The 26,674-nt window shown below is 36.4% G+C and overlaps 1 protein-coding gene across 1 annotated transcript in view; it reads left to right on the forward strand.

Annotated features, from left to right (window-relative positions):
• The window catches only part of KLHL4 (kelch like family member 4), a 46,001-nt gene that overhangs the window by 13,128 nt on the left and 6,199 nt on the right, over positions 1-26,674 (forward strand). The window contains exons 2-8 of the mRNA XM_063346678.1: positions 11,871-12,044; positions 12,503-12,639; positions 15,447-15,643; positions 18,818-19,030; positions 20,043-20,229; positions 23,295-23,519; positions 25,424-25,586. Of these exons, the coding sequence (XP_063202748.1) occupies positions 11,871-12,044; positions 12,503-12,639; positions 15,447-15,643; positions 18,818-19,030; positions 20,043-20,229; positions 23,295-23,519; positions 25,424-25,586 (1,296 nt within the window). The remainder of the gene's footprint in view (positions 1-11,870; positions 12,045-12,502; positions 12,640-15,446; positions 15,644-18,817; positions 19,031-20,042; positions 20,230-23,294; positions 23,520-25,423; positions 25,587-26,674) is intronic.

Raw genomic sequence — 26,674 nt, forward strand, 5'->3', positions numbered from 1 at the left:
CTATGATGGCATGACTGGATGGATAGTTGAGGGGAGGGCGGTAGATGTGGTCTACCTTGACTTAAGCAAGGCGTTCGACAGTCTCCCACAGCATCCTCATATGGAAGCTTGGGAAGAATGGGTTAGATGAATGGACAGTAAGGTGGATAGATAACTTGTTGAAAGACAGAGCTCAGAGGGTCCTGATTAGGGGTACAGAGTCTAGTTGGAGGTCAGTGACGAGTGGTGTTCCCCAGGGGTCAGTACTGGGTCCAGTCCTCTTTAATATATTCATCACTGACCTGGATGAGGGGACAGAGTGCACCCTCAGCATGTTTGCCAATGACACAAAGCTGGGGGGGTGGCTGACACACCGGAAGGCTGTGCCGCCATACAGAGAGACCTGGACAGGTTGGAGATTTGGGCAGAGAGGAACCTTATGAAATTCAACAAGGGCAAGTGTAGGGTGCAGCACCTGGGGAGGAATAACCCCATGCACCAGTCCAGGTTGGGGACTGACCTGCTGGAGAGCAGCTCTGTGGAAAGAGACCTGGGAGTCCTGGTGGACAACAGGATGACCATGAGCCAGCAATGTGCCCTTGTGGCCAAGAAGGCTAATGGCATCCTGGGGGGCATCAAGAAGAGTGTGGCCAGCAGGTCGAGGGAGGTCATCCTCCCCCTCTACTCTGCCTTGGTGAGGCCGCACCTGGAGTACTGTGTCCGGTTCTGGGCTCCCCGGTTCCAGAAGGACAGGGAACTGCTGGAGAGGGGACAGCAAAGGGCTACCAAGATGATTAGGGGACAGGAACACCTCTCTTATGAAGAAGGGCAGAGGGATTTGGGTCTCTTCAGTCTGGAAAAAAGACGGCTGAGGGGTGACCTTATCAACACTTATAAATACTTAAAGGGTGGGTGTCAGGAGGATGGGGCCAGGCTCTTTTCAGTGGTGCCCGGGGACAGGACAAGAGGCAATGGGCACAAACCTGAGCATAGGAAGTTCCACCTAAACATGAGGAGGAACTTCTTTACCCTGAGGGTGGCAGAGCCCTGGCACAGGCTGCCCAGAGAGGTGGTGGAGTCTCCAACTCTGGAGACATTCAAAACCTGCCTGGACGTGTTCCTGTGCAACCTGCTCTAGGTGACCCTGCTCTGGCAGGGGGGTTGGACTACATGATCTCCAGAGGTCCCTTCCAACCCTATGATTCTGTGATTATCACATGCTTCATTTAGTTATTGTTATATTACAACCCTAGGAAAAGTTGTAATACATATTTTATTGAATAAACATGATAAAATTGCTCTGTTATTTTTGGTAAGATCACATTATAATGCCATTTTGCCTCCCTCCAGCCTAGAATAGTGAATAGTACAGGCACTCCAGGAAAAAATCTGTCCTAATAATATTATAAGCAATTTTTTCCACAGTTCATATCAGTTCCACTTGTGCTTTTCAGCCTTTCTTTATTTTTCTTCTGACTTAATATACTACATGTATTTAGATCACATATTTTTATTCCAATTACAGCGAGCTGACATTGACACAGACTGTGGCTTGCTGGAGCAGTTATCACTATTATCTGCCAAGATAAATGCCAAGTCACCAACGGCATCAAGAGTACAGGTTTTCTTAAGATATATCATCAGAAATAGTGTTAAATAGTGTTAGATACTGCCAAATAAAAGTAGACCTAATAGCCTATCTGTAAGGGTTGTGAAGGCAACTCTCTTTATCTCACAAAGATGCTGTGGACTCATGAATAGAGGTTTCCTCAATAAGAAATTATTTTAAGTTGCTGTCTCAAAACCCTACCTTTATGAGGAAGCATACTCGATGTTCAGTGGACATGAATTTCTGACATTAGCAAAAATGCATATAATGATGAATACTAAGATATTTTTCAGACATTATAAAAGTCAGTGACCAATGATAAGAGCAGGAGATAAGGCACAATAGTCTACATTATCTATAACATTAACAATTCCTTCTGGTATATATAGGAGTGTATTCAGTGTATGCTGTATTTTTTGTACTGACTTCAAAGCAAATCCACTTAATTGAGTCAGGTGTGAATATAGTAAGTTAAGTTGTTTTAATACCTTTCTAGACCTAGGTTTGAGTTATGTTTTCTGACGCAGAAAACTAAAAGATAACAACTAGCTGGAGAATACTTTGGTATCAGAATGTCTGTACCTACGAACACATAGAAATATTTGGCTATAACAGAGGGAAACACACTCAGGGTATAATTACACAATTAAGAAGGAATTGACAAGAGACAAAATTACGTAGCTGATAAAACCTTATAGTATAGAAAACTTAAGGCTGACCATATCTTTACACACATTGTCTCACTCTTTTCTAAAAAAATATGTAATTATGATAAGCTAAAAGGAGAAGTACAAAACCAAAAAGTCTGAAGATCCCAACATCAAACAACCTCAGGTCAGTAGTAAGAAGAGTCTTACCAAAGAAGTAGGTGATTTTGATTTTAATCACTTCCTTATATCCTCTGTTAATCCTGAGCTATAGATTTACAAACAATAGATCTACGAAAATAGAGTTACAAAATAGATCTACAAAACAGATTTACAAAAATAGAGTTACAAACATTCCCTTTCCCCTAATTGGGAGAGAAGGAACAGTAGCTCTGAGACTGATCTGTTAAATACTCTTACAGCACACCTGTTGAACAGGGCACACTGGCTAAATTGGTTAAGAATCACACTTTTTTTTTCCATTGCAGTAGAGTTTAGCCTCAAATGAGGTATCCAGCAGATCAGCTGAATCAGGTGAGGAGATATTTTGGAACAAGCCCATAGAATTTTACATTACTGGGGAAATGTTATGTAAAGTGAAGTAAAATTTCAAGTGGTGCCTTCAGCTAAAGTGGGGATTACCACATTTTCCCATTTAAATCTTTTTATCGCTTAGTTAGAATCGAAACAGATAAAAGTAGAAAAGAAAAAGATGCAAAAATTGAAATGGTCATAACAAGTACAGGAATAGAGTCCCTTTACCTTTGACGAAGTAAAAAAAGAAGTGAGAAGCATGTGTTAAGGTACTATGGTAGTGGTTTGAGTTTTCATAAATCAAGAGGTCCCAAAAAAATCTCACAGCAGCATCCATACCTGATTAGCCGCGGGGCTCGAAACGATAGGGGCAAGGATTGTTGTTATCAAGATGGTTACTCTCTGGCTTTTCAAAATTCTGTTCACTGGAGATGGAACCACTTCACATTCATTGTTTTCTTATACTTGTGTCTCCCAAGCGACTCTTTGTTCCACTTCTCCCAACAACAGTGAAAGGGGACAGCATAAAGCAGGTTTTCTTCCCTACAATCTCTCCCATCAGGAATCTTTCTGAAAGGTGCTTAATGAAGTAAGAAATATGGACTTAATTAGTTTCACCTGTCCATAGTCATGCTTGGATTTAAACCAGGATTTTTTGCCATTGGCTTGTATTTTTTTTTTTGTCCTCTAAATAAAAATGCCACAAGCTCATGTCCAGCATTTAGTCATTACTTTTCATTCTGTACATTTTGACAGCTTGAGATAGTGCTATAATCATGCCTTCTGGTCACATCAATTTTTGTTCTTTAGAAAGATGCTAATCCATTATCTAACCATATTATCACTAGGTACAAGGAAGCTGAGCAAGAAGTAGTCAGCCTCACTGAACTTCTCCTTCATGACTTTTAATTTCCCTCCAACATAATCATGTAATATAAACGTTGGATTAGAAATCACGCGTTGCAGTGACAATGATTCTCCTTCTGTTGGAGTCTGCCTTAACCAAGATAATGAAGCATTCCTCGTAATTTACAATATATATACATCTTGTGTGGTAAATTTCCATGTACAATGACTTTGTATTGATTTTCTTGTTTGTCTTAGGAAAAATTAATGTTAATTAAAATATAATTTGGTTTAAAAGTGAGTTATACAACAATATTCACCATACCAGACATACAACATTTCCACGGAGGGAAACACTTCCTTCTTTTGCAGGAAATAGTTGAATCAGCACATTAGTGGTTAAGCATGCTGGTTCAGAGAAAAGAATAGGATTTTGCTTGCTATAATAAATCACTGCTACAGATCCTAATCATCATGTTATAAAAAACATCATGTCTAATATCTTCAGTTTCTATGAAGTTGCTGCTTCCTACATCAGTATTTAACCTAGTATTTTCTAACCAAACTTAAAAGTTAATTCAAAACCATCTATTGATATCAGTGTATGGAAATCGATTTTATTACGGATGAACCATAGTTACAGAGCAAGATTCAGTTTTTGTAATTCAATTCTTGTAATTTCCTTATCTGTATACAGCATCTGCTCAACTTTGTGTAGTTATGAAGGTAGTTATAATGGAATGGCATGCAGACTTTTCATCTGGTTAATGCTAAAATAATTTTCAGCAGTTACTTGTTATCTCAAAATACCTACTTTAAAACTTTCTATCTGTGTATAGTAAGATGATAGTTCTTATATCCATGCAAACAAAGAGCAAAAAGTGAACTCAAGCATTGTTTATGATTTGAGAAAAAAGGCGCATTGGTATTTGAAATACGTAGCTTCCACTACCTTGGGCAGTATCAGAACAAAAGTTAATTTTAAGATGGTAATATACATACTCCTGTCTTTTTACCGGAAATGTTTCACTTAGTTATTATTTATTCTCTATTACATAATGTAAATGAATACAGTGTTAATTCTCCTATAGAATAATGTTCTTGAATGGTGATTTAAGATGGTATTAATTTAAATTACTTGTCTGAGATACTCACTTCATCATTTAATACAGACATATATCTATTATAATAAAACACTCATGGATGTACAGGCAGGGTGCTCTCCAGACTGATTAGATATTGCTGGAGCTCCAATTTTCAAGAAGCTATCTCACGCTATGGAAATAAGTGTTCTTAAGTAATGCCATCATAATGTTTATAGTAAAGTTTCATATTCAGATTAGTCTGAATCAGGAAGAGAATCATTATTTAAAATGAAAACTCCTACTATATTACAAATTTCAACACTGACAGGTCGCTGTGACAGGTCCCTACTTATATTGTGTAATCCAATGGCGATCAAATATCAGAAGAAAGATTTGCTAATTTTTGCTCCTACAGTCCTTTTAGTAAATTCAACAATTTACACTGGCTCGTTAGAAACTTTGCACTTTGGACATCTATTGCAGATCTGTGGATTTCACTCCCAGTGGAGCTGCTCTACCACCCTGAGTCCTTTTGGGAAGGCAATGTGGGGTACTGCATGCAAAGCTACAGAGGCCAACAGGACTCACTCCATGGCCTTTCCCAACCTATCATTCTGACTCAAGAGAAGTGGAGGCCAGTTGACTCCTTATTCTAATGTCTCTTGAAATTTGGGAATGGGTCTGCAATAAACTGCTGAGCAACTTTCAAAACTGAGACCCAAAACTCAGGAACAAAATCCTATAGGCAGTGACTCTTGAATAGGCATTTATATAATAGTGGAATTTTTAAATGTTTTTCTCGAGCAGTTGAAAAAAGTACATTCACATAGTACTAGAGTGCAACTAAAGAAGATCTGGACCAGATCTTACTGTGCTTTTCCACAGGAATAAAGTACATAAACTATTTACCATGTACATAGGAATATCCCATTTCTTATTTATCTATATACAGCAAATTGTGCTCATAAAACTCTACTGTAGACACAAGGTGCCAATAAAGGAATGCATGAAGGTTTCAACAAACTGTCTTCCTAGTAGCAAAAGATCAACAACTGAGGGAGTACACATGCTAGTAAGAACAATCTGCTCTGCAGTGAGCCTGGAAAATAATTTTATAGTTAACCTCCTCTGTTAAAAAAATAAATATACAGTTTCCAAAGGAGAACCGCTTACTAGGGAGAGTGTTTGGATCTACCCCTCTTTGTTACAGTTACATGAAATCATGATGTGGCCACAGCTGATACCAGCATAAAAGGCTGGAGAGGCTCAGCAGTCTGTTTGGAGCCTCTGTTTTCCAGTGGAATTACCCCACCAAATATGTGCTTTCTATTCATAGGAGAATTCAAAATATCGTAACCCAAAACCATCCTGATATGAATCATATTTGCTTTCATCTGTATATTAGAACAAAACTCAAAACAGCTATAGTACTTTCAGTGGTATGCTGAAGCTCCTGTGTTTAATTATATGCACAGTTGTACTTGTAATCCCAAATGGGAAAAGTTATTTTAGCTAATGCCAACTGAGAAAAGTGGCAGGTTTATGATAATACTCGCAAGAAAAAAAATTTAAAAACAGGCAGTTTCAAGAGCTCCACATTCTAAAGGAATCGTCAGTATGAACTTTCAATTTAGATAGGTTAGAAATAAGCAGTCTCTCCATTGGCTTAAATAATTATACATTTCAATTCCTTATTTCTTAGGTTGCTACATCATTTTCTGTCATTGTTACTACCTCACGTTACTAGCTCAGCAGTCATCAAGATATAATACAATTTTCTATGCTCCTTTGGATCAAAGTTTTTTATCTATGCTCTAAAAGTTTCAGCACAATCTGTTGTTTCTTGTTATATCTGTTATATCTAAAAAGAACAAATAATAAAGGAGACAATTGCAGTAGAAATTTTAAGGCAGAGGTTGGGACAGTAACTGATGCGGCATAATTATATCAGCAAGCAATTAGTACAGGTGCATCAAGTTACCATCATTTTGTCTGTGTTCAGAAATGGCTTCCTAACTAAAATATTTTTCTTATTTCTCAGCCAACTGATGTGGTTTATCTCTAACAGATCCTACAGTCCTATAATTTGACCTAGGAAAATGGCATCTCTCAATCTCCAACCCCAGGACACTGCCCGAGAGAGAGAGGGTCAGAGCTCAAACAGCTGCACAGGAGAGAGTCTGCCTATGTGGGGGCTGACTCCAGTTTTCTTGAATAAACAGAAACAAAAGAGAGGGAAAAAAATATGACGAGTTGCACTGTAAATATTGCTGCACAAACAAACTGAACTGATGAAGTTGCAGTTTTGTCTCATGTCTTGTCACCACTAAAGCAAATACAGTGCGCCACAAAGCTGAAGTCACATTGGTGTTTTCAGCTGTGATAAAGTCCTAAGAATGTCTAATGTCTCTAACTGGTATCCAGTTTGCTGCTGACAGGTGGTATGATTTACAGTGCAGAGGTAAGCTGATCCAAAATCAAAATCTGTAAGTAACACTGGTAACTGAACTGTTACCTGATTAAACTTCACAAATTGATTAAACTTGATTAAATTTCACAAATATTATAGCAGGTTAATTAGGTACATTCAACAAACGTCCAAGAGAGAAGTGGTCACCATAAAAATATAAATAATAGCCTTATCAAGAACAACAAAATTAAAATACTGCATTTCATCACCTGGTTTTCATGCAATACTATGCTTCTAAGCTTCCTTATCATCAGGGTTTGTTTTCTGGATTTTGGCCGTAGGCACACTTAACGAGGCACTTTAAGAACATACTGAATTTTAAAAAGGACGTGGCAAATAAATGGCATTTATGTTTTATCATGTTCTAATTAAATAATGAGGAAAATTGAATTTATCCTTTATATACTGATTAATGAAAAGTGCTGGTCTGATTAATGAAGAGTACTTTATGAAGACAGAAAATAATTTTAACATAATTCAGAAATTTAAATAATTGTAGGCCTGGAATGAACCACAAAACTCATCACATCAGTTCTCCTGACCAAAGAAAAGATGAAGTTTTACTGCCACAACATCATTTTTGAGTCACAGCTTGTTTGGGGTCCAGTATAATCTAGCTGTTACCTCAACTGTCATTTCTTAGCTTGTGTTTCATTCAGGTAATTACTCACATGCAAGTCTCAGCATGTCTTTGTTAAGTAAAAATGTGGCTAAATTTTAAAAAGGACAAAGGCAAAGATGGCTCTCTGAGTTCAAATTCTGTTCTGAAAAAGTTTGTGACTTGCTATCATATATTGATGTAACACTTAAACTTTATTTCTATCTTATGCTTGTCTGTAATAAAAACATGGCGCAGCATAGAAGCAGGATTAGCCTGGAAGGCATTCCGAACATTGTCTGCCTTTGGAAGTCAATCCCTGATAAATTTGCAGTAGTAGCTATACAAGTTGTTCATATCTCTTATATTTATCACACTTAAAACATGCCATCCTAGCTTGATTTTGAAAGCATCATGTGAAATAGTGTCAGAAGTCATCCAGAAGTCAAGATGACTTCTGACAACTAATGTTTTTCTCGGAGTAAGCTTTGTTATCTCGTAAAAAAAAAAAAAAAAAAAGTTGTTATGACATGATTTGTTCTGAACAGCTATGCTGGCTGGTATTTATCTCCTTGTTATCATCTAGACACTTAATGCTTTTTGATTATTTCTTCAAGTTTTCATTTTATATTGTATGTTTCAAAATTTCATTCCGCTTCTGTTTAAAAATGGTGCTGTATTTTCACTGTCCTCCAGAAATCCTTACAGGAAAACTGAAATTATTTCACTTGGCTCTCTAGCTAAGACAAAATTCATAGAGTTCATCTACTTTGGAATCATTTAAATATCAATTTATCTCTGCTCTCTCTAGGCTAATCCACGTTCTTAAGCCATTATTACTAATGCCAATGGTGTTAACACAACTCAGTATCCTAGTGAACGCTAACGCAATGATGACATTAAGCAATTTGGGTTCCTGATTCTTCAGAATAGTTCATTGATAATTTCCCCTCCTGACTGAGTGGAAAACTAATTCCTTGGTCATCACAGGCCTAATGCACTTTTGGAAACTTTTATTACTCAATATTCAGATTTTGTTTGTCCAAAGTTGTACACATTTTATAGAAAACAAATATTTCTTCATCTTCTACATGCTTCCTTTCTGAGTAGGTTCACATCAACCTTGAGTTCTCTAAATGTATTATCCTCACCACACTAACCCACACCGCACAGAAGATGATGTGACAGGTAGACATATTCATACATTCCCAGCTAGCTTGCCCATCTTGGTACTACAGTCCACAGCATCCCCCCTATTATAATTCAACATAAAGGCACCAGACTGAAGGATATTTTTGCTGACTTTTTCTTCAAGGTCCCTCTGTCCTCTTTAGTTCACTGATCCCCAGTACTGTATTCTGAAGGTCAATATTTGAGTTGTCTGCAGTGATAGTTCATACGCTAAATAAAATATATAAATATTTATCATTGAATTTAATTTTCCCTTCCATAATGTACTATAGCTACCATTTTGAATCAGCTGCTGAAGATAAACCAGCAATTATAATATTAATATTAACATTAACAAAGTTAATGGAGTGCTTTTTTTTGCTTCCAGTTTTTTTCAGTCTATGAAGACATTTGTCTTTGAAATAATTAATTATGTTAGCAGTATTCCTGCTGTAGTTAAAGGTCACTCTACAAAACATGTGAGAAAAGTACCCAGGACTGAAGGAAATTATTAGACTTTAAGTGCCTTTGTAAGTATTTGCAGTTTAAAATGTAAAAATTATTGTTCTACCCACAAATATATAAACGCTATGGGTAATTAATTTCAAGAAACTAGCACTGTGCATTTGCAATAGGGATGGTTGAGTATTATTTTAGTTGATTTCTGCAAAGGCCAAGGATAAGCCCAATGTACTACATACTTAAATGCAATACTTCAAGTGGATATAATGAATATGAAAAAAAGATTTTTGAAAACATAATTTTCTGAAAAATGTTAAAGAACGCTTTAGAGGTAAGTAGCAAAACATGAATGTTATAGAATATGAATTTGGCGTCAAGTAGCTGATGCAAAACTAATGAGCATATAATCCAATTTTGCAGCTTCTTCATTTTCAATGAAGCATTGAAAGAAAACAAATAAAAAAGTGTAGTCATTAAACTCACTGAGACAAATTAATTTTTGTAAGCTGTAAACTACAAAGGATACACATTATAGGTGAACTTGATTTGCCCCTTTTTCTTCATTAAAAAAAAAAGAAAAGAAAATGCATTTTAAATTGTAATAAAGAGCTTCAGAAGAAAGCTAGAGTTTATTGCACTATTTTGGCATATCTTAATGTGTTTGCAATTAGTAGTACAATCTGAGGTTGGCTAGACAGAAAGACATGTGAACATACCGTGCACACGTGCAGTGCGTCTGAGAATTTCAGATGCATCAGGTCTGCTGTTTCTCAGGTGATGTATACGTACACCTCGGGCCTGACATACCTCAGTTATACCAGAAATAATGCGTCTCTGCAGACTGTAATGATATTACACATCCAGTGAGTTTGCCTGGGCCAGGCCTGAATGAATATGTTGAACTCTGGTGCATCTGAAAGGCACCAAGCATACTGGGGATCTGAAGGCTTTTCACATACCAGTGCCCAAAAGATGCCGTATTCAACATGGGCGGTGGAATGTCTATAAATGCAATATATAAATCCAGAAAACTTCATACTGATAGATTTTCAGATGGAAAAAAGAGATAGGTCTGGAAACACCCAGATACAGAATAGCCATACCAACTATGATTTTGTTCTGTACCATTCTGAAAAGAACTGACGTACAGTAACATTCTTGTACTGCAGAGGGGATGGAAAACTCTATTATGGCTCAGTTCAATACTACATTATAATTTGATTTCTAATTATCCTCCTTGAATTCTGATTAGCTATTTAATGAAGCATGATCTCTGAAAATGCATGATCTAACTTATCTCTGTTTTCTGATAATGTTACTGATTCAACATGATTTACTAATTTTTATTTCTGTATTTTCTGAACTAGATGTTTAATTGTGAATGTAATCCAATATTCTGCTAAATTTAATACATTAATTTCATGTAGAGATTTTATCTCTCCTAATCATTTATGAATATGCATTAACAGTATCAAAGACAACCAGTAAATTTAGTCAACAAGCTGCCATTATTTCCTAGTTGGGCTTGGAAATTTAAATAACAAGTGCTTTACATTTTAATAGTACTTGATATTAAACTGAGAAAACATTCTTCTAAAAAAATTTTTAACTAAAATAGTGTTTAAGATTGCAGCATTTGAAAGATATGTGACATACATGTATATCAACAAATGCATTACTATTTTACTAAAAACAGATGAATGTAAAAATAAATATTTTTCTAAGAAAATATGAAAAAAGTGTTTCAATCTGCAACATAACCCATAATAAAAGGCAGTAAGGAATGATGTCTTAAAAATACAGTGAGATAAGAGAAATTGTGAATATAGTTTTTATGGGTATTATAAGTGGAACAGCTAACAGAATTCTGGAGTGGAAGGAACACATTTATAGTGTAAATTCCATGAAAAGGCAGAGAAATTAGTTCATCTTTATTATTTGCATTCAGATTCTAAAGGCTATATAATGTATTGATTTCATTAGCTTTTAATTTGGTAATTTGCCTAGAATTATATGGTCCTTGTCAAATTTTCTTCTGATTCATTTGCATTTACTAATGTAATCTAATGTAAAAAGTACAAAGAGAAACAGAAATAAGACCTAAAGACATTCAACATCCAAAAAATTCATCCCAAAAGATATTTTAGCTATTGGTACCACAGAAAAATAGGTTTGATTTTTATGTATTCTGTTTGTGAATGATCAGGAGGCTGCATTTATCACATGTCAATGCTGTGCAAACCCTGCATGATTGACACAAAACTGTGAGGAATTAGAAAACTCAGCAGCACAACCTAATACAGTTAATTGTGGGAAATCTGCAGATATCACAAATGGAAAAAAAATGGAAGAAAGCATAGTAAGACCAGGATCATATGAGCTTTATAATTTCAAACAGTTCTGTAATGCCATTTGAATGTTATCAGGGTTTATAATGTTGCACTCATCGCGCTGCCTCTTTGCCTTGCAGGCTCTCAACAACCAGCAGCTCACTGCTTGGAATGAACACCAATGGCTCAGATGAGTATTTCCAGTCTACAAACCACGCAGAGCAAACTTTCCGCAAAATGGAAAATTATCTGCAGCAGAAGCAGCTGTGCGATGTTCTTCTCATAGTTGGCGACCAAAAGATTCCAGCTCACAGGTACACTTCCTAGTGTTGTTTACGTGCCTTCAAAGCCTGCAGTTTCTAAATGCTGGGTCAGTTTATGCCTACCCTGTTTAGTTATGAATGAATGGTTACTATAACTAGGACATCAACAACAATGAAATAAAATGATGTGATCAATGTTTCATATTCATTATTTCAGAAAGAATGACATTCTAATATGAATCATTGATATTGTCCATCTTCCCTTCTTGCTGCTGTCAAACTATAGCGAGATCAGCAAAGAAAATCTGCCCGAACAAGCACTATGGGAGAAAATTAGATTACTAATTACCCTTTTAACTTCATTGCTCACTGCTATAAGATTTGAAACCTTTGCTAAAGATAACATTTCTATTGCACACGCAATTTATTATATAATAATACTGAATTTCATGCTTGCTATTGAGATTATGAAGTAATTTGCAGTCCTCCTAAAATGCTTTTATTTCAAGGTTGGTTCTCAGTGCAGTGTCTGATTATTTTGCTGCAATGTTTACTAATGATGTGCGTGAAGCAAAACAAGAGGAGATCAAGATGGAGGGAGTAGACCCTGATGCGCTGAAAGCTTTGGTGCGCTATGCCTACACAGGTAATTCTTCCTCCATTATCCACATCATTTTTGTAAAGAAAGATAAAATCCATTCAATGCATATGTAATTGTCACGTCTTCCATTTCATACTGGTATATAAGTACATGCATATGTGATATAAACCTTTCTCCAGAGAGGATGAATAAATTTTACTTTTTTATATAATAACTTATTCTAAAAGATATTCAGAAAAGTTAACATATAAATTCGTATTGAACGTCTCTAACTAGATAGAAATTATTTTAGGAATTTTAATGAGAGAAGAACATATTTTGCCTGTTGCCACCTTGTGTAGCGACCCAGAGTAGTGTACTATGAACCGTCCTGTCATGGGCAGCTATACAAACGGTCTGCCTGGGTGGCAGTCGTTTGGCTCGCTCAAGGCTCTTGTGTAGGAATAATCTGAGGAAAACAGGAATATGATTACACCCAGGAGTAGAGCAAATTTTACCACAAGAAAGTGCCACCACATTCTGAAAAAGGTTTATGTTCTCTTGAAAAAATATAGCAATTTTATCAAATGAAATTAAATATTTTAATACCAGAACGCTGCATATATATTTTTCCCCTAATTTATTTTCTCCCATTTTCAACATTTACCCCTGTATTTCTGAATTTGAAATGGTTGAACCAAATAGCTATAAAGACCAAGTCAGAGAACTGTGAAATCCTTTTCATCTGCTCTATATCGAACAGGGGTAAATGCTGTAGAACATGACCGTTATGTCAGTATATATTACAATCAGAAACATTCAGATCATTCAAACCTAAGCAGATTCTGGAAGTCTGCACATTCTGGTATTTGGCAAGCCTCTCGGTGCAGATGGCAGCTACTCCAGCCAGAAAGGTAAAAGGGAAACCCTATTTCCCCTACCGAGGTGTGCATAAACTGATCCATCCCCTCAGCTAACTGCTGTTATCAATAACTTTCCCTAAATCCTTGTCATCTGCCATCCCACACAGGACATTGCTTTGCTTTTGAATGAAGTAACACAATTTTGATACTGCGACGCGGAGGTTGGAAGATGTATCAGAAGTATCTATCGATATTTTTATTGTACTTTAAAAGGGCTTAGAATAATAAAAAAACACAGTAAAACAAAGACCTCGTTATATTCAACATATTGGCATTAGCATAAATGTTAAAAGTAGGAGACTTCACTTGCTATGTGTCAGGCACTTCATAAATCTGGACTGTTGCATAGAGAGAAATCCCAAGAAGGTTAACCAATCTGCAACCCAGTTTGGAAACAAGTTTCTATACACAAAATAGACCTTGTTTGTGGGTACAAACAAGGGGATAAATATAGAAAGCCAGAGGGAGTGCTGCATAACTTGTATAATGCAGTGATACTGGGGCACTGTATTACCCGAGGAAATAGATTAGCACAAGCGCAAAGAAGCTGGGTGGTGGGCTCCTTATTATCCACATGCATCTCAAAATCATCCCACGATTAAATTTAACCTCTTTCAGTTTACTTAATGCAAAAGCATATGAAAGAACATATATAAGACTACAAAAGCAAATGCCAGTCTATGAAATAGTGTAAGTTTGCTTGTGAAATCAGGATTCCCTCTTTGCTTTGAGGCATTATATTGCATTCTTTATTTACGCGAACATGTACCAATTTTGCTATATACGTTCAGTAACTGTTCTGAGCTGTATAGTAAAAATAAAACCCAAACATTGCCCTATTCTGCACCCTGCAAGCCCTTCCTCATTTCTTGCAGAAGTTGGAAGGTATTATTTAAGTAACAAAGCAAAGGACATGAAGAAGAGATGGGATTGTGCTAAATTAAGACTGCTGAAGACTGCTATGGAAAACCAAAATTTCCCACTGCCTCTGTCATAGGTTTGCATGTGATAATAACCAAGCCTCTAAACTGAGTGCTACTTTTTTCCTAGATAATGAAATATAAATGTGACTTTCAGAGATGAGCGTTATAACGTTCAGAATTAATTACATATTCTACTGAAATAAACCAGAAGTGAACTTCAGACGAGAAACCTCTTGCAGTTCTACTCTGATGATAATTTTGACTGTAACCTCTCAATACCACCATTCGCCATGTGTTAAATGGAGATGGTGTGTATCATCCTTTCACTGAAGAAGCAGGAAAATAAATTAATGTTTCTGAGGCAACTGGATGTTGTAATGATAAATGGAAAATGCAGTCATAAAAAAAACCCCAACCAACCCTGTTCTTCTTACAGAATAGAATTTTAGTGCTATGAATCAACTATAGAATTGATCCATCCACTGAGCAGTAAGAATGGAAGATCTTACTAAAAAAACACCTTACAGTCTATTTATGAACTTACCAAAGCTCTCACATCGTGTAACAATTTTATTACAATTTTAAATGCACAAGTAGATGATGGAAGAAATCATGTTTCCTGCGCACACTTCTGGTATTTCCTAGCTTTTGATACTGAAGTCCTTGTGTGTAATATAAACTTATGATATATATTTTTATGAATAAATATATGAATTTTAAGAAAGGTTTTTCTCTAATCACACCTTTCTTTTTATTTACTTTTTTTTCAGGCAAAATCAGATCTAACACTGTTAAAGCTCCAATAAAAATATTCCAAGCATTGTATTCAAAATCCACTAAATCCTTTAAGTCTGTTAAAACATATATTTAAAGAATCCCTCAGCAAGAAAGGAAAATGAATTTGTGAATTCTTTTCAAAATTTTTCAGAGGAGGAGAAAGATTGGGGAGTAGGAAGCTTTCAAGTAATAAAAATACACAGAAAATGACTGAAAACTTTTTTTCCCCCCCTATACGCAAACTGCACAGGTATTCTAGAGTTAAAGGAAGACACTATAGAAAGTTTGCTAGCTGCAGCTTGTCTTCTCCAGCTATCCCAGGTTATTGAGGTATGCTGCAACTTCCTCATGAAGCAGCTCCATCCTTCCAACTGCCTGGGGATTCGCTCTTTCGGAGATGCTCAGGGCTGCACAGAGCTCCTGAAGGTGGCACACACATACACTATGGTAAGACAAACAATCTAACTGCTTTGCAATTATAATGTTAACGGCAAGTGTGACTACCCTCCTGGAAAACATATGTGCTTCGGCAAAACAGAGCCAGCTGAGTGGGGTGGAGGGGTGCTGCTCTCTCCAAGACTGATGCAGTGGCTCTACCCTTCCTACGTTGCCAGGCTCGGTTCTGTAAAGTCCCTGACAGAGGGAAATCTCTGCCCAGCTCAGTCTCCAAAGGGAAATTTAAGAACCGTGACTGTTACAGAAGTATTGGAAGCAGAGAAAAGCATGTTTAGAAAAACAAATATGCAGTTCTGATGTTTACCATTTCAGAGTTCTGCCTTGTAGAAGGAGGTATTTATTGAACTCAAATTTGCAGTATGATTAGTATGCATTTCTTCCAAAAAATGTAATAAGGCCTTAACGTGGCTACTGTCAAGTGGCAAACAGCAACGGCCCATTCTTGGGCTTTGATTCAACACAAAGAAAATTCTAAAGCTGATTTTAAGGTGAGACACACATAAAAGGAGCCAGAATACAGAATGTATGGGAAAGATTTGAAATGCTAAAAAGAAGCACATCCCTGACTAAAGCATAATCCTCCTCTGGCTCAAAGCAAGAAATGAATATTCAGAGCATGGGAAACAGAGAAGCAAGATAGCTTGCTGTGAAACCAAACCAAGAGATAAATATTCAGGGCAACAAGATGTGCTATAGCAACTTTAAACACAAAAAGAATAGCAACTGCTACAGCTAAATAGATATAAAAAGAACTACTTGTTAGGAGACACATGGCAGCTTTATGCTTGAAATATTAGCGTAGTATGTCAAAACCAGTTTAGAGGCTTCATAATGCTGAGAGCATTCCAGCAAGAGATTGTACACTTCCACACACTGAAATAAATGAGAGTGGCATGTGCAGATTGAGGGCACTAGTTGTGCTCTTTCCTGTCACACTAATGAATGGTTTGTTTAGCAGCAATCTAGATTCCTTTTGTATTTTAAAGTTTGAAAAAGGGCATTTAAGATAGAGGTTCACTCAGTCTCTGTATAATAGTGTTGTCCTTGCTGCTCCACACCATTTTATACTCAGCCAAAACACAAGAACTTCCCCCCCTCTGCTGTTGCCTCTTTCCTCCCATCAGCCCTAGCACTCGGCATCAACTTTAAGCATTTAAAATTCATGGTCTAGATTTCTGCAAAATTGAAATAAAATCATATGGTTAGACATATGATTTTATGATGTCAGACAATAAGAGGGCCTTTTTTGGTTAGATTTTTTTAACAATTTGAATCCTCCAGTCTTCCCTAGGAGTTGAACTTTTACTATTTTTTAAAACTGTGCGTCACCGAAATGACAGTTGGGTCTTTAAGACCACTGTCTACTGTGAAGGATCATGGTGAACCTATGAGACTCAGCAGTCCTGTGCATATAGGTTTTACACTATGTCTTCCTGAAAACAACCAGAAGCATTTCCACTGTGAGAATCACCTCCTGTAACCTGTGTGCAACAGAGGTTGAGAATACTGCCCTCGAAGAGGACCTTGCATGTCATAAAACCACCTACCGAGTTTGCAGCTACTGACAGTTTAGAGACAGAAGAGGAAATCTGCAACTCTTTGCCATAACCTTAAAGAAAATTTTCTTTTAAACCCTTGAACTGATTAAAAAAAAAAAAAACAACTTTGGAAAATAAGAGAACATAACACGCATACACACAGAAGTATGTGGAAGAGGACAAATAAACCATTCTGGTTTGTTTCATGCCAACCTCAAGCACCTGGAAATGCGTACCTTAGGGGAACTATCAAGTCATACTGTACATACAGAGCCCATTCAAATGAACTAGTAGTATTTAAATATTTTCAGAAGACAATCAGCTATAAACACCACATCCATTCAATAAAAACAGACACAATGGAGACCTTCCCCTTCAATTACTTTAGCCATTGATGCAAGCATTAACAGTTTCCTGCCTGGTATCTTTTCGTGCAGATAAAGCTTGTTCTGATAAACATCTTGTGCTATGTTTGTAACTAAACGTGGTCTGGCCTTCCTGTTCCCATTCTCTGAATGTCACAAAATATCAAAGCAGGATATGCATAACAGAGCAAAGTTAACATCTCCTTTAGCCACTGACACTTCTATATTTACATCCTTGGTACTCTTGAAAAGAGTTTCGGAAAACTAAGAAACTATTGAAAAGAAATAATACAAGTATCAGTTACTAAAATGTCTTCGTCTGCCCTATTCCAATCTGGTTCCCAAATAAGATATGTTACATGTAAATGTAAATTAATATTTCAAATACAGACAGGAATTCCTACATGTATTTCTTTGCAAGCAGCATTAAAAACCCTATCTCTGTTAATAAAATTCCTTTTTTTTTCATTTGGAATTAGCACAAGCAAGCATACTTAATATATTTTAATATCAGTTCTGATATTGTTGTAACTTGACTGTACAATATATTATTTTAATGAAAAATAATTCTTTGAAAGATTCTACGGATTTAATATCCATGGTCATTTCTGGAGCTGGTGAGTTTTATCATAGCAATAGCTGAAATACTGATATGCCTTTGTTGGACCTTGTCCAATTTTCTATTGCCCAAAAAGTACTGTTAGAATAGTCAGTTTAATTTCCCTTGCTGTATTTTCTGCTACTAAGAGTGGAGACATACAGTCAGCATCTGGCACAGCTCATTGCAAAAGGATTAGAAGGTTTCAATGCAATTTGCTTAAAACTTTTGAATCTGTTTGTAACAGCAGTTAGACAGCTTATTTAAATGCCCTCTTGGCATTCTTAAGATACACATTATATCTTCAAATTGTTTTTCTATTAAGCTGCAGTGTTAAGATCACATTGATGGATAAAACCGCCAGGGGCAAATCCCTAAGACAGGACATACTGACAAGAAGCCTGAGAAACACATCCGTAAGCACAGTAGCGCCAACATGATCATTATTCTTCAGTCCTCCAAGAGTAAGGCAGCAAAGAGCAACCAAAATCTCCCTTAAATGGCAGAAGGAGATTCAGTGATCTTTAGAATATATATTGCATTTCCCTCTACTCGAGAATAGAACAGGAGTGAAATATATGCAAAGCCTACATTATCTAAGAAAATGTTATTTCAAGGTGTGAAAATTGTCAGTGCATTGAAATCTTTTTTTTTTTCTTTTCAGGACCACTTCACAGAAGTAATAAAAAACCAGGAATTTCTTTTACTCCCTGCTAATGAAATTGCAAAGCTCTTGTCTAGTGATGACATCAATGTTCCAGATGAAGAAGCCATATTCCAGGCGTTAATGATGTGGGTGAGGCATGATTTGCAAAACCGACAACGAGACCTAGGAATGCTTCTTTCTTATATTAGACTGCCTCTACTTCCACCCCAGGTATGAAAGTTAAGGGCTAGCAGGGAACTGAGCTACCAAATGAAATGCTTGCCTCAACCATCATTTAAACAGAGAGAAGAATTCTGTGGAAAGATTCTGGGTTTGGTTGGGGTTTTTTGGTGGTTTTCCCATTTTTTTTCGTTTTTGTTTTTGGTTTATAGTAGGTGTGTTTATTATTTGTAAAGACAGATGAAGAAAAATCTCACAGTGCCAATATAATTACTGGGCTCAGAATTACCTCTATAAAAAAGTCAGTCTAAGGGTATTGCAAAAGTACAGTGTTTCTTTTTTGGATAGCGATGGTAGTAGTTTCCCTCTAATAACACAGCAACTTAGATACCATGCAAAGATATTTATTTAGATTTAGCAAACTGCAGGACAGATAAAGCATAATCCTTATTTCTTTATTGCCATAACAAGTAGATAAACCCAAAAGGGTCTCAGATTATTGATGACTATTCTGAGCATTGACATTATTTGTCCTTTAAGACTGAAAGAGACACTTCGTCGCTTAAGTTCCGGAGATGGACATACTGTTTTCTAGCAAGCTAACACCGTTGTATCTGTGTCATAGAAGAATCTATATATCTCATCAGAAAAGCTTATAGGAATAGCAAGACTGTCAGGACACTACAGCTACTTAATGAATCTCCATGACTGAAGCTGCAAATATTCAACTTTGGATTAAGTATCAAAAAACTTTATCTACTTAATTTCAAATATATGCCTCATTTAATACATTCTAATATTCACAGAGATGCCCAACACTATGTTAGATTTGCTTACACTCACATCAAAAGGAGTTCTGCATTCAGAAAAAAATAAAGCAAAGACATCATATTTAAATACATTTTTTGCTACCTTCGTATTGTTTTGCTTGCATTAAAGCAGTTTTCAGCAAAGCTCAAGTCAGAGGTGAAGTAAAAATGAGCGTTTGTAACTACAAATACTTTAATTACTGAAGTACATACAATTTTAATGATACATAATATCCTCACTTTTCATTTCTTAGTTACTAGCTGATCTAGAAAATAGTCCAATGTTTGCAGACGACCTAGAGTGTCAGAAACTTCTTATGGAGGCTATGAAGTACCATCTTCTACCAGAAAGACGGTCCATGATGCAGAGTCCTCGAACTAAGCCTAGAAAATCGACAGTGGGTGCACTTTATGCTGTAGGAGGTATGGATGCCACTAAAGGTAAGTTCAGAAATTAATTTAATTGTATTAGTTACGTGTATTACAGATAGCCAGAGAATATATGACAATTATTTTTAAAGATTCCTGTTAGGAAAACAGAAATCTTCTTGCAAGGATCATACGTTTGTAAATGATACAAAATGTATAATTTTTACAAAATGTAAAAATACATGCACCTTGAAGTGCAGACTAAAGAAGTTTGATTCAGATGGTGATTTTAAAATTAAGTTTTGTAAGAACTTGTGCGTATAGTTTGACTTTACAAATCAGAAGAAAAAAAAAATATTAAAAAATATTTCAAGATTCGTTTACTGTTGTTTTAGAACCCTGTGCTCCATTTTTTGACAGAAGTTAGAAGGCTGGAAAAATTTTTAAAGAGGAAAATAAAACCAAAAAGCATTACTGAACTATTGAGAACTGTTAGCTAACACTTATCAATCCTTATTATAAAATTTCAGATGGAAAGATTTGCACTTTTTCATGAGTGCGACAGTATGTGCAACTTTTTTTCAGGACTTCATACACAGTTTTTTTTCAGGTTTGTAGCTGAAAGTTAAATGTTATAAATGTATTCCAGTTTTTATTATTTGATTTTCACTTCTGCAATCAGCTTACAGTTTTACACATTACACTGTTCTATTTAGTAGGCAGTATATTAAATCATTTTCTACAGGAACCTGAACTTCAAACCCACAGCTTGGAGCCAAAGAATTATAATTAGTTTAAAGTCTAGCAACTTGCTGAACAGTATTACTTTTAGCTGTGTGAGTTCACTTTTAATAGAATCACAAAGAAGCTAATCCATTTCATGGTTCGCAAAAAGTTGCTGATGACTGATTTTTCCTATGTGAGAGATCTTGCAGTGCCACCTTACTATCTCTATGCAATCAAATCAAGCGCAAAATACACATTCATCGGCATCACAACATGAAAACACTCATTCCTAGGACAATTTAGCAAAATGAAGTTAAACTGTAGCAATTAGTATAGTATCATTAGTGATACTGATTATTTATGAATGATATAAAACAACCAAGAATTCAAGGTTATGTTTAAACTAACTTCTACCAAAATAGGAATAACATTTTCTAATAGTTTTTTCTCAATAAAGGTTATGCACAGAAAGGGCTATTTCAGTCAACATCTGCACTTCCTGTTGGTGCCTCTTTTACTTATTACTTTGGAATAAAGCCAATTGTTTCAACTTTTGCCTTTTGATGGTTAAGAAGAACAGCACTTCCTCTCCTCCCTGCTGTCCTGTACAGCTCTGACTCATACTTTGAACCTGTGCTGGATTGTAAGATAAAGGAAACAGCACTGAAGAAACTATGATGCACTGCAAGAACAGCTCTGAGGAGGGAGTAACTACCACCTCTGGCAATAATACTCTTTCTGTGATAAAGAAAACTCTCAGGGAATGCCAGATTTGGCTTTGTGCTTATCACAGGTGGTATATGAAGTCAAATCTCAACTTCAAATGATCAAAAGAAGATCAAAGAACCACTTTTGGGCTGGTGTTTTGAAAAATATGAATGTGCCTAAACCACGTTAACTTTCAAAACCCACCTTCCAGCCTCTGTAAAAATTACAGCCTACAGGGTGTGTATGAACATGCTGTATACCTTAATGTATTTTTCCTGGTTTTTAGTCAGCGTGCAAGATACTTCTTTTGAGGCCGAGAACTTTGGGGCACTCGCATATTAGCATAGAATAAATGAGAAGGAATCAAAGCAAAGAAGAGCAAACAGACTAACAAAACAGAAAGAGCAGTCAATGAAATCCAGTTGCTCAGAATAAAAGATGACAGGAAAGAGGAAAAAGTAGAAATTCTTTCTTTTATTGCAGATGGATGATCTGGTAGTTTCTTTCCTAGTCTCTGCAACTGGAAAAGCAGGTAGTGGAGAAAAAATATATCATGAGATAAGCTCTTATTTCACTCAATTTACTGAATATAGCAGATGATCTCTAGCAGATCCTATTTGTGAAAACGTCTCTAAAGCAAATGCTACCCTTCTTTTCTGCTTTACTGCGTGGTTGTTTTGCTGTTGTAAATTATTCCTTAGCCACTAACTGCCTATTGTAATTCTCAGAATATTACTTCTCTAATCTCAAATCCCAGTCAAGGAACAGGCAGGAAATCAGCCCTGTTTTTCTCATCTGGTTGCCTTCAGTTGAGCTGAAGCTGAGCTCCAGGGTGCACTGCATGTGCAATTGCCAATTGCCTCTTCTACCTTAGTTGTTACTCAGCCATCTCCCCACTATGCTAAAGCAGCTCTCAAAGAAGCAATTACGGCTGCTGAGTGACTGATAGGAGCCAGTGCATGGAAAAGTGTCATTTTTGAATGGCAGAGAGCTAGGGCCTTATGAATAGTTGCAGTTAAAACATTACTAGGAGTTCAATGACCTGAAAAAACTGAAAATACAGCTTATATATTACATCAGTCAAGCAGTTATTGCAAGGCAGCTGCAAAGGTGAACCTCAAGGAAGCTACCTGTGGGAAGAGAGCGTGTACTTACACTAATGCAGCCTTCTGCCTGTCTCCATCATAAAGAGGAAAATATTCAAGCTATTGATGAAGCTGCACACCCAAGTCCTGCCAAGGCAGGCAGACACATGGCTACATTTTCAGGTTTTCATATCATTAATGGTTTAAGCACAAACATGGTTAACATGTACATAGTTGTGAGGTACCATATTCATAAGGAATTAAAAAAAAACCCAACAAACAAACAAACCACATAAAAACCTACTCTCATGGTAGTTAAATGACTAAGAGATTTACCTTATCTCCAAAATTGTCAGTATTAAAAAATTTGCTGGCATTTAATTCTGCATCCTCTTGCTCCCAGTTTATTCTCATAAATTTGACAATCATATATGCATGCAATTAATGCAGCTTTCTCATTAGGGTTTTTGTAACTGAAGTTTTCAGGGAGCCACAGTAAAGGTCCACAGACAGAATTTCAATGTTTTACAATTTCATAATGTTTTGGGTTGTACCGACTACTGACTGCTGTGTACTGATCCGTCCATGGCTATCTCACAATACTTACATTTTTAACAGGTACCACTACAATTGAGAAGTATGACCTTAGGACTAACAGTTGGATACAAATTGGTACCATGAATGGTAGGCGATTACAATTTGGAGTTGCAGTAATTGACAACAAACTCTATATTGTGGGAGGAAGAGATGGTCTCAAAACCTCTAACATTGTTGAATGTTTCAACCCTATCACCAAAGTTTGGACTATAATGCCTCCTATGTCAACACACAGACATGGCCTAGGTAAGACATGCTCTTTCTTTGTAAATACCTTGCATCACGTACAAATTAATTTTTATTGACACAAACACTGTTGACATAACTTTTTAAAGCATTAAATAACATGCAGCAATATTTGTAGAAGATATTTCTCAAAGACAGAGTTGCCTATTGCCATAATTTTATGCCAGTGATGTTTATTAGTATTCACCTAACTTGCACTGGCCTTGCAGAGTTAATTTTGCTTTTAGAAGATTCCAAAATCTAAGTAACAGTGAAAATAATCAACTCTCTTTCCACTGTAGTGGTCAAGAGATAAGTTTGCAATACAATAACAATCTGATTTTCAGATTTTTTAAAAAATTATTACTTAAGCCCGCAGATACCAAACACCTCTGAAAATCAGATCAGAGAATTACCCACGTTGAAGAAAACATTGTGGTAAGGAAATAAGTATAACTTCACAAATTTTAATGTTTTAATTACAGGGAGTTTTACAGAGCTCTGCCATGGCTTAGTATTTATGGGTCTTTACTGCACAATACTCCTCAATATTATTCACAATGGATGAATAATATGGACATGAAATCTAGAATTTATTTCTGGAGCTATCAAAAATATGGATAAGTTTACAGTTGAAGAGACTGTAAGGGAGGGAATATGATGATTTCTGAATTATTTATCACAGTTCTTATGAAAAAGCTGGCTTCTCTTTAGTTTACAGGAACAGGTATTGCTTGAAACCATTCATAAGTTCAAATGACATAGACTACTTTTATTTTAATAAATAATAGGAAAAAATTGATCCAGAATTATTTGGTAAACCTTTGTGGCCTATATCACTTTCTCCAGCTCTTGGTGGAGAAAGTATAGAGTAGGGTTCTTACCAGCTAGTCTGTCAAATTTAGAACAGGAAATACTAGTAAGTAGCAAAGAGAAAGAAGACAAAACAGATTAAATCATTCTCATTGAAGTCTTTATAACTAGCAATTTCAGGGGCATAATTCTACCCAACAAGTAGGTCACAGCAGTAAATTTGAGTGCCCAAAGTTAGGCTTCTATTTGTGCATCAGCGGTTTGGAAAGCTGCCTTACACTTACAGCTCCTATTAGCTTCTCTGTGATTTTGTGGAGAGTTAGCACTTTTGAAAAAATCAGGCCATGTATATTTAGGACTGAAAAGACAGAATTAGAAAACTTTTAAGCAGCCAGATTCAAACAATTTGCCTTACTTAACAAAAGAAGCTAACAGCAGTGGCAGCAGCAGCTCCCCAGAGGGGAGGCACCAAAGCCCTTCTCTCCGGAGAAGGACAATGACACAGGATATGTCCACACAGAGCCTTGCAGAGACAGCCAAGTGCACTCTCCTCTGCCTCAAGGACAACAGATACAAGCCAGCTCTTACCCAAAAGTGTGTTCCCCTTACAGGCATTAAAATGTTACGGTACTTTAGCTAGTAAGGACAGCCAGCTACCCACCCACTCAGGCTTCATGCTGGCAGGACTACAGAGCTTCAGCTCACTCAGAATAAGGGATAGGTGGTTGGTTTGGGAATATTTTTCATTGCCTGGCTTGATCTTCGCCTTTCTTTAAAAGAACAGCATTTGTTTCTCATTTAGGGGCTCAAATTTGATTCAGAACAAGGTCAGCAGAAGCGGAAGAGATAAAAGTCCAAGAAGAGAACATCAGAACTAAAGCAGCTTTCCTCTAATCTTCTGGCTAAAGATAATGCTTATTCAGAAAAACACTGTATATGAAGTATTTTGTTTATGTTTGTTTATTCTGCCAAATGACAAGGCAGCTTTTAGATAGCTTAATACCAGCTGAAATTGCTTATCTGCATATAGGGAATTAAAGTATGAAGTTAATACACTATTGGTCACAGAAATTATTAGATACTGTAATTTGTCCCTAATTCTATCTGTTCAGGAGTGGCAATGCTTGAAGGACCAATGTATGCTGTTGGTGGCCATGATGGATGGAGTTACCTTAATACCGTAGAAAGATGGGACCCACAAGCACGGCAGTGGAATTACGTTGCCAGTATGTCAACCCCTAGAAGCACCGTAGGGGTTGCAGCATTAAATAGCAAGTATGTCACCAGGAAAATCTCTCTTTGGTTTTTCATTTGCTTCCTTCCTTGGAAATACAGTTTCTTAAATTTTCTTTTCAATCTCATAGTAATTAATCACCTCAAGAAAACAAAGAGAAATTGGAATGCACGAAAATAAGAAAGGAAAGGTTTTCCTCTGTTGTGTGGTAAATCATTTTCAAACTTGCAGTCATTTTTTAAAACATATTTCAGCCCTTTTAGCTTATAGCAATTGGAAAATGGTATTACATGCATATCACAATTTTACCTAGAATATAACTTATGGGGATATAAGATCAGCTACTTTAAAAAAATATTCCAAGTTTATGTTTACATTTTAAAATCAGTATGTCTAAGGAAGCACAATTTGAAAGAGCCTCTACAGAAACAAAGTCATTCCTCTGACATTTTACACCTCCTGCTTGCATCTACAACTTTAAAACACAAGTTCACAGTCAAGAATAATTTTTAAAAGGTTAAAGGTATATGGTGTGTTCAATGAAAGGAAGACAAGTGTAATAAACAGCCTTCTATAAGTCTTATCTAGAAGTCTTATCCTATCCAGATTGATTCTCTCCTTCATCTATTGCTTACATACACTGAGGTCATGTGTTCACTATACATTGGTTTTCCCAACAAGATTTTCAAAGCTTATTTAAACATCCTCTTAAGACACTAAAGCCACTCAAGCACTTTTGCATGGGAACAGACACATGAATCTAGTGTGCAACCTGTATTGAACAGTGTATTACACCTTCTTGTAAATTCCTATTTGAAAGCAGTTGTATTTTAGCAAGAGGAAGAACAATTCATAAATTAATGCCTACCGGAATTCTGTTTTCCTTCTTCAGCAACGTAGTCTGGTGCTGGAAATACAAAAGCCTTGTAAAAGGCCCCAGGTTATGTTGGAGACCATGGCTTGAGCCAACCTTCCTTCTTATTTAAATTTGTGGAAAGCTCTTAGCAATGACAGTTTGGAGGGGCTGGGAATATTACAGTTGCAGGCAGACAACTGCATTTATCCTGAAACTCTATCACTGGCTTCCCTCTTCACTTAAATTCCAGAGAAAGAGAAGGATAAAAGGCAG

The sequence above is a fragment of the Chroicocephalus ridibundus genome, chromosome 9, assembly GCF_963924245.1.
Source record: "Chroicocephalus ridibundus chromosome 9, bChrRid1.1, whole genome shotgun sequence".
NCBI classification, from domain to species: domain Eukaryota; kingdom Metazoa; phylum Chordata; class Aves; order Charadriiformes; family Laridae; genus Chroicocephalus; species Chroicocephalus ridibundus.